We start from the raw sequence: 9670 nt of genomic DNA, 5'->3' as shown, positions 1-9670 counted from the left end.
AGAGATTTGGGTAAATAGTTGTGCTGGAACTCTAAATGCTTTTATTAAGTTCAGCATATAAAACAAAAACTACAGTATTTACTATTAATTTAGATATTTTCCTGGACAAATAGGATTTTAAATTTTAGATTAGAACAGTGAGGTATATGATATACATTATGGAAGACTGGGAGCTGAAAAACCATGTGCACTTCTTCCTGTCCAGAGACATTAAGAAAATGTTATTTCTTTGAATAGATCATTTGAACTGGTTAATAAATAGGCTTCAGCATTGTTCTTATAAGTTTATTAAATATATCCATAGCTTTAAAATGTCCTTTTACTTGAATATGTGAGACTGTGGAAGAATATGTTAATGAAAAACAGATTAAAAATACATAGCCATTGGTATTTTCAAAAGTGTCCATTCTTTAACTATGAAAGTAAAACAATTAACATTGGGTCATTCTCAGACTCCATTCATGTTTCTTATTTTTCTGAATGATGTCCTTTATAGTAAATATCCACTTTAGAATCACATCACACGTAGTAGACATACTTCTTTAGTGTCTTTCACCTGGAAGAGTTCCTTGGGCTTCACTTGACTTAAAAGATTACTGGCCAGTTATTTTGTAGAAACTTAATTTGGGTTGTCTGATGTTTTCTCATGATCAGATTCAGTTTATGTATCTTAGGCAGGAATTTAACAAAACTGATTGTGTTCTCATTGTATTCTGCCAGATGGTATTTGATTGCAGTTTGTTCCAATGCTGGTGATATTTACTGTATTTGCTTCCTATTGTTACCACAAGAAATTACCATAAACTTAGTGACTTAAAACATTAAATTTATTCTCTTATAGTTTTGGAGGTCAGAAGCAAACACCAATTTTATTACTCTAGTCATAGTTTGGCAGTTCTTTGGAGATTTTATCTTAGAATCTGTTTCCTGGCCTTTTTCAGCCTGTATTCCTTGGCTTGTTGCCCTTCTATCTTTAAAGTACTTTATTCCATCTTTTAATTCCATTGGGACATTATCTTCTCTTTCTTTGACCCTACTGCTCCTTTATAAAGAACCCTATTATTATATTAGCCTCACCCTAATAGTGTAAAATAATCTCTCCATCTCAGGAGTCTTAATTTAGTCACATCTGCAAAATCCCTTTTGCCACTTAAGATATTATGTTTATTGATTTTGGTGTTAGAATGTTAAGTATCTTCTGCATTTCCCAGTGTAAAACTATTCTTTCTCTATTAAGATTTCATTGGAACTCTTAAAAGAAATAGAGCAAACGAGACTGAAATCTGTACTGAATTGCAAAAGACCTCAAATAGCCAAAGCAGCCCTAGCAGGGAAAAAGCAACAACACCACCAAAAAAAAATTAGAGGATGGAAGGATCATGTTCTTAGAGTTCAAACTATAATATAAGGCTGTAGCAATCAAAACAATATGGTGTTGGAATAAAAATAGATGCACAGGCCAGTGGAACAGAATTAAGAGCCCAGACACAAACCCATGTTTATATGAAGAGTCAATCTGTGAGAAAGGAGCAAGAATACATAGTAGAGAAACAAGTGATGTTGACAAAACTGGACAGATGCAGTAAAATGAATCTAAACCATTCTCATACCATACACAAACATTAGTCCAAAATGGGTTAAAGAGTTAGACGTAAAGACCTGAAACCATAAAATGTGAAAGTCAAAACACTCCATGTTATTGGCTTCCGTAATGTCAATAGATCTACTTTTCTATATCAAAATATATTAGTTCATAGCAGTACTGTGAATAAATCCAAAAGAGTTCATTCTTGTTTTCTTTCATTTATGTGACTGCCTTCTTTGACAGTGAAAAACTAATTCCAGTTAACATATTAATGCACTTAGCCAGCCCCTTCAGCATGGACGGTTACCAGTCTTCTCTGGTAATAGCCACAACCACTGTTTCTGCATGTACCCTCTTCCTTCTGCTGCATAGCTCTCCCTATGTGGATGTTTTCCTCAAAATGTAGTGGTAATAGGGTAATTATTTGTCTTGCATGGTGACTTTGGATCATTGTATTATATGCAAAGTTCTTTTACTTATCTGAAATTCAATGAGTAAGGTTTAGTAGATTTTTAATAAGATGAAAAATATTTATCTTTATTAGCCAGCTGGACTCAGTTTAGATGATCTCAGATTTTGTCGGCAACATGCAAAACATATTAGTAGCCAGTCAAACTTGGCTTCTCTCTAACATGTCTGATGAGAGTCTTGACCTTGGCCATGTCAGTATCATAGAGCTTTTCAATGGTCTGTTTGATCTGGTGCTTGTTGGCCTTGATGTCCATGACTAGTACAAATGTGTTTTGTCTTCTATCTTCTTCATAGCTGACTCAGTCCTCAGGGGAGCTTGACACTATAGTGGTCAAGCTGTCACTTTTCTAAGGATATTTGGGCTGCTTTTGGAACCACCAAAAAGTGGGTGACATGTGGATTGTCTTTTGTGACCGTGGAGTCTTATAGCACTGTCTTCCTAGCCTTCAAAGCCTTTGCTTTGGCTTTGGGAGAAGCAGGGCTTCTTTCCTTGCATTCTGTTTCTGAGCAAATGTTTGAAAACATTTTTTAAGTTGGACGAATTACTCAAACCAAGTATTTGTGATGAGTTTAATAAAACAATCTAATTTTTAATTTTGTTTAAATTCCTTTTTAATTTAATTGCAGATTATAGGGACTGAAATAATACATTTTGCAGTAACACTCAAACCTATCTTATGGGCTTCGGTTACTTTTCTAATCAACAATTTTCTTCTTTAAAGACTATCATTTTTACTTAGCTTTCTTAGTAAATTGCTTGTTTTAAACTTTTACTCCTATAGCGAAAAACTGGAGAAAATTTCTAGAAGTTAATGATAATGTGAACTAAATACTTTTGAGTCAGTTTTCATGTTTTTCAGTTATAAATTATTTAGGTCTCATGTAAAAACTGGTTGCCTGGTAGTTAAATAGTTTTCCAGCAGATTGTTTCAAGTAGTGGAAAATGTAAACTGTCTTGTGACCTAAAAAAGAAAAAAAAAAGTAGACATGGTAATTATGGTATTAATTATGGTTTTGTCTTCACTATAAAAAATGATATATTAATCTTTTTATTTTTTCTGACAGAGCAAATTCGATTAAAGAATATCAGAAAAGTATATGGAAGATGTATGTGGTATCGTTTACGGTTATTAAAGCCCCAGCCAAATATTATTCCTACAATAAAGTAAGTAATTGCTTTCAATTAAAAACATACTTATTGGGCCCTCCCTGGTGGCCAGTGGGTTTGGATGCAGCACTGCAAGCTAGCTGCAGCCCATTCAGTGTGAGTTGGATCCCCGCCCCGGAGTGATCCATATGGCACAGCAGCCCTCTCCTGTCTCACTGCTGCTTCCGTCAGCAGTGTATTTCATCAATCGGCATGTTCTACTCCCCACTCTGTCTCTGGGGAATCCTCTCACTGCCCCTGCACCTCTGCTTGTACCCCAGTTTGGTATTCTTTAAAAGCTTATTTTTTGCCCTTATTGCTTATCCTTTGCTAGGTATTATTTAAAGAGGAAGAAAATGAATGTAAACTTGTGCCTAAAGAAGTTGTATTCTTACAGGGGTAAGGTGTTAGTAAATTTGAGCATTTAGAAGCTCAAAGAAGAGTGCACTTCTAATTTCAGGAAAGAGGGGAGAAAGAGGAATTAAATCTTAAAGATAGTCCTCTCAAGATTTGAATTTTATCTTAAACACTATGAGGGATCTTTAAAAGATTATAACAAATAGAGGTGATGGGCAGATTTGTATTTCAAGGTGCTAAAGTTTTTTGAGCACATACTGTATACCAGTTGCTATGCTGAGTCTTATATGTAACTATTTAATTCTCTGTAAGCATCACAGTATATTTTTGCTTTGTCTCAGAGTAAGAAACTGAGGCTAAGAAAATGAGGTAACTGGACCACATCATGTGCTAAAAGCAGTGGAGTAGAGACGTAGTCAGTCACCTTTATTTTGATGGTGCATCTGTGTAAACAGGTTTTTAGCATATTTAATTAAAGGAGGTTTATTCAACTTTGTGAGGCCATGCTATGGTATTTAATTTTGTAATGCTGTTACTGGGCATGTTGGTTTGCTGCCTAGGTTTTGTATTTTCACCCTAAGCCATCAATTTAGTGATGAACTGGACAGGAGGATAAAGAGTTGCTATTATTGGCAGATTTATCTTATGAATTCCTTAAATCTATACAACATATAGGAAGGGAAGACCTAGCAGAAAAAAATACTAAGAGTAGAATATTTTTTTGAAGATTTATTTATGCATACAAGAACTGGAGTATAGGCCAGAGGTGTGGAGAGGATTCACCAGAGATAGTGGGGAGCAGAACAGGCAGATTGACAGAACATACACTGCTGAGGGGAGCAGCAGGTGAAACAGGAGAGGTCTGCTGCACCATGTGGATTGGCTCCCTTGGTGGGGATTGAACTCATGCTGCAGTGGCTGGCAATAGCTTGATAGTGCTGAAATTTTAACCCCTGTGCCATTGGGGAGGCCCAGGTCAGTTATTTATTTATTTAATAATAGTCTATTTTTACATCATTTTGTGCCTTTTTCCACTGAGTTGTAATCCCCATGGGCTTTCCACCCCCAGTTCGCCCATGTGCCATCACCGTAGTCCAGTGCACTACCCCCCCTCTATTTTTGATCCCATTCCCCACTCCATCCCTGTAAAATGTCTCTGGTATATAGTTGTTCATTATTATTATTATTATTATTTTCTCCCCTGGTCCTTTATACTCCTGCCCATCTGCCAGACCAGTTATTTTAAATCTCAGTTTAAACAGTAATAATAATTTTCAGTATATCTGTGTAATTCAGGGAGTTCTGATAGTATTTCTTTGTAAGGTTTGATTTTGCCTATTTTGGTTGCTGTGTAGAGGGAGCCTTGGTGTTGAGACTTTAGTGATGTGAAACTAAAGGGCAAAAGACTTAGATGTTTTCAAGAATAGTTTCCTATTCACTGCTTATTCTTTGCTACTGTTTCTTGTTGTAAATTGCACTTTCATGAAGCAGAAAGGCAAATATTTTTGGTTTCCCAATCTCTCTTTTTTAGCTTTCACCACTTTGTATGTGTCTGGACCTCGATTTTTATGAAAAAAGCCCATGAAGTTCTCTTTAGTGCTTAGTAAACAGATTTATTGAAATGGAAGTATAATTTAAGGAATGTTTAAGTAAGGAAGACTTAAATACATACTGGTAACAATTTAGATGAGATCAGAAACATCAAATCCTTTTTGCTGCCTAATACTGAAGCATTCTTTGAAATTTAATAGTCATTGTCTAGAGAGTTGCTTCCAAAATGACTTTTGAAGTTTGTTTGAAGAAAATACACACACACTGTGTGTATGTGCATGTACACAGCCTCCTTCCCTCCACCTGAAGCCATGCGTGCATTACTGCAGCTATATGCAGGGGAAATACTTGTCTTTTCAGGGGAACAGGCACAGAATCTGATGTACTTTATTATGTTTCTACCTTTGCTTTAGCTCACAGAAAATTAGAACATGGTTTTATTGCTTGGTATTCTTTACCTGCCCTGGGGTGCTGCTTTGAGCTCTACTTGGTCTCTCTGATTCATGAGCACACAGAGCCAGATGCTACAGGGGAGAGTGTATCCTAGGTGTTTTGTTCTCTTTTTCTTCTGCTTCTATTTGCTTTTAAATCTTGCTTTAGTCGTGTTTGGTTATTTTTTTGGGGGGGGAATGGAAGAACTGGGGTGCCAGGCCAGAGGTACGGGGCTGTGACAATCCTTGAAGATCCCATCAGAGACAGAGTGTGGCGCAGAAATACACTGTGAAGGGGAGCAGTGGGCAAGGCAGGAGAGGTCTGCTGCGCCATATGTGGGTCAGCTCCCTGGCCTGGGGTCGACCCCAGGCCCTGTTGGTGATAGTGCGGAGACTTAATATGTAGGTCACCAGGGAGGCCCCACTTAGTAGTTTTCAATTTCACTTTTATGTTTATTTTCTGAACTTTGGTAGCTTTAGGGAGCTAAATAAAATGTGAACTTAATAATTCAAGGGAATAAAGTTTATTTTCAAGTGTTTGGTAGCATATTGAGGGTATTTACAAGTGTGGATTTTCATTTAAATACTCTCAAATTAGTTTTATTATTCAGTCAGCAAAGTAGCTATTTCGTATCTATTGTGTATATGTCATTTACTAGGTAGGTGCTGCTATACTGTGATTAACACATAGACATGATTCAACAATTTAGACTTTTAGGGGATACTGGCAAGAAAAAAAAGTGATGAGAGAGCTTAGTTAGAGCTGTGTAGGAGAGGACTGGTTCTTTACTACTGCGCTGATGTACAGTTTATTTAAGAAGAAAGGCTTTTAAATAACTGGCTCCTAACACAAGGATAGAGATTCCCTTAGTAAGCAACATCCTAGGTGAAAAGCTAGTAATAATAAACAACTTGGCAAGATCACTCAGTTAATAGTGGCAAAACTGGGATTTGCGTTCAGGAGTTTTATTCCAGAGTCTGTGTTTTTAATGGTATTTCCCTGCATAGCCACGTGAAAGTGGGAGGTTCCAGATAGTGCTTGTTTACATCTTTGGGTTTAAGTAGGCATGTAGGTGGTATGGAAAACAGTTTTGAAGCATTATGCCATTGATAAGATGTAGTTTTATTTTGACCAGATGGATTGAAATTTTCACCAGAGTACTTTAAAACTACTCCTGAGTTAATTAAAAGGAATATGAGCCTGTCCCTGTGCTCAAGAAGCCTGCGCCAGCTGCTCAGGCACATGGCTTGTGCTTCTGTGTCTGTAACCAGTCTTCACAGTGGTCATCTTGGGAAGGGCTACGGACTGCTGCTTTGAGGATGGATAATTTGAGGTGAATCTTGAAAGATGAAGAGAGTTTAGATGGGCAGAAATGGGGAATAGAAATTCCAGGAAGAAAGATCCAAGGGACCAAAAAGGGTGATGGTGGGAAAAGCTTAGGGTATTCTTTTGAAAAAATCAGGGTGATAGAAGTAAGCAAATAACTTGGAGCCAGATCCTAAAGTCTTATTTCAAGGAAACATGTTTAAGCTAGGTTCTTGCCAAGGGAGCTTTAAAAAGATGGGTGTTTTCTTTCTATTTTTGAAAACATACAACTCCCAATTTTATTTGATTAGGCCTCTGATTAACTTTATCTGTTTAATAAGTGCTCCTGTGAACAAGTTATTATACAAAGAATATAAAAAAATTTAATTTCATCACTTAAAGGATACTACTAAGAAGATTTATTTTCTGTGTTTTTATTTACAGTGTACTTTTTTTTTTAAAAGATTTATTTATTTGTACAGAACTGGGGTACAGACCAGAGATGCGGAGGGTGAGAGGATTCACCAGGGACAGAGTGGGGAGCAGAACAGGCAGATTGACGAAGTACACTGCTGAGGGGAGCAGCGGGCGGGTCAGGAGAGGTCTGCCACGCCATGTGGTCACCTCCTGGGCAGGCGGGAATCGAACTCATGTGGAAGTGGCTTTAGATTCTCAGTGCAGTGCTTTAACCCGCTGCACCACCAGGGAGGGCCCTACAGTGTACTTTTTATTTACAAATTAGGATTATATTCTAGAACTTTTAAAAGCTGTTTTTCTTTTTAAAATTAAAAAATGTAAGGTTTATAATCTTTCTCAGCAAATATTATTTTTATGGTTAGAAAGTATTTCACTAGAGGAAGTACCATTTATCCACTACTCTATTGATTTTCTTTTGGTGGTGGTGGTGGAGGGGAAGGCTATTATCTACATCGGTAACCACCCTTTTACACTTTATGTACGTAATTTTATTCCTTCTAAATGTTTTAAAGTGAAGTCAGTTGATAGAGTAAAAGGGTATGTACTACATTAGGCCTTTTGACACTTTATTGCCAGATATTCTTTCAAAGTGGAGAGTGTGTGAGAATTCCTTTTTTTCTTTACCCTCTCCAACAATGTAATCTCAATCTTTTCAGTATTTTTGCTAACCAAAATATTGGAGAGAGAAGAAATTTGTTTTTTTTCCAAATTATATTTTTTATGTTGTTTAATCTATTATGCACCTCTTTATCTGTATTGACGAAAAAGGTTCCATTATGTGATTGTCTTCTGATTTAGTCAGTCTGCTATAAAAGATTTAACTAGTTTCCTATAAATGGGCATTCAGTTGTTTCCAAAATTTTACTATTATAAACAAGGCTGTTCATCTTTGTACAATTGACAGATTCTTTTTTGTGGTTTTCTACTAAAAGTATAACTGCAAAAGCTAGAGCATTTCTTTTTTATATTGAATGGTTTACTGAATACTTGATATTAATATATTTAGATCTAATGTAATAGGTTTAACAAGTTAGTAAGTTGAGTGATTTCCATACTTAAAATTCTTCAAATAATAACTATGTACTATAATATATAACTATATATATAATATATAATAACTATATATATATACAGAATACTATATACAAAGTACTATATTCAAGGTTCTAGAGAATTTAAAGGTTAAAAGTTGCTGTCCTTATTGATGAAGGCTAGTGATTGTAGAAATTAAGTCAACAGTATGGTGATATGGGTCTATCTTAGATTATTTTGTGCCTTTCTCTTGTCTTTCAACTCTAAAAGGAAAGTCATGTGAATGTATTTACTTATACTTATCTTTTTTCTAAACAGGAAAGTAGCTCTGCTTGCAGGATGGGCATTATTCTTATTCCTTGTATACAAAGTTTCCAAAACTGACCGAGAATATCAAGAATACAATCCTTATGAAGTCTTAAATTTGGATCCTGTAAGTACTAGTTTTATATAATACCGATTAGTTTAATGAACCTGTAAAAATAGTATAGGCTCACATCCTAAAAGAAATTGGGCTGTGTCTAAGGAAATTAGACTGGTCAGTTAAAATTTGTGTTAATATAACATACCTAATCCACTATTATTCTAATGTGTGTTTTTTAAACTACAGCTGTCCAGTGAAGGATTGATTTGTAATTGCTGAAATGTAAGACTATTTTAAGGATGAATAGAGAAGTTAATGACACTTTAGTTATATGATAACAGTTGACAGTTAAGAAATGTGTTAGTCTTTTTGTCTTTTAAAGAACTGGTATCATTGCCTTAGAAACTCAGGTTAACCATGGATGTAACCCTTAGTGATCTTTTGATTGAAATTGATTGATGGGCCCCAGCAGAAAATTAGTCTTCTAGTTTTATCAATGGAAAGGCAGAATTTAAGTGAATAGCTTTATTTCATGGTAGAAAAAAAGGAGGCCTGGAAAATATATCCTCTTTCTGTGTCCTCTCACCAAACTCAATTTAGTGCTCTTTCCATTTCTGATAGTCTGTTCAGATGTGTCTTGATCAAATGATTTATGTAATACAAATTTACCTGTGTTTACTTTTTCAGTTTTTTTTGCGTTAAAGAAACAAAAAGAAAAAAGTTTACATAGCTTTCTGATGTTTATTGTGATTGTGGTTAGCAAGAGATTTTTTTTCAAGATTTAAAAAGTTGGGTTCTCCCTGATGGTGCAGTGGGTTAGGATGCAGCACTGCAAGCTGTCACTTCAGTGCAACTTCAATCTCTGCCCCGGATGTGATCCACATGGCGTGGCAGACCTCTCCTGACCCGCCCGCTGCTCCCCTCAGCAGTGTACTTTGTCAGTCTGCCT

General features: G+C 35.9%; 1 protein-coding gene across 1 annotated transcript in view; it reads left to right on the top strand.

Annotated features, from left to right (window-relative positions):
• The window catches only part of SEC63 (SEC63 homolog (S. cerevisiae)), a 67619-nt gene that overhangs the window by 22270 nt on the left and 35679 nt on the right, over positions 1-9670 (top strand). The window contains exons 2-3 of the mRNA XM_004673747.2: positions 3122-3221; positions 8676-8790. Of these exons, the coding sequence (XP_004673804.1) occupies positions 3122-3221; positions 8676-8790 (215 nt within the window). The remainder of the gene's footprint in view (positions 1-3121; positions 3222-8675; positions 8791-9670) is intronic.

This window comes from Condylura cristata, unplaced genomic scaffold (genome assembly GCF_000260355.1).
Source record: "Condylura cristata isolate star-nosed mole 26May11 unplaced genomic scaffold, ConCri1.0 scaffold00001, whole genome shotgun sequence".
Classification (NCBI taxonomy): Eukaryota; Metazoa; Chordata; class Mammalia; order Eulipotyphla; family Talpidae; genus Condylura; species Condylura cristata.
Note: the sequence above shows the minus strand (reverse complement) of the source record. Positions and strands in the feature narration are given on the sequence as shown.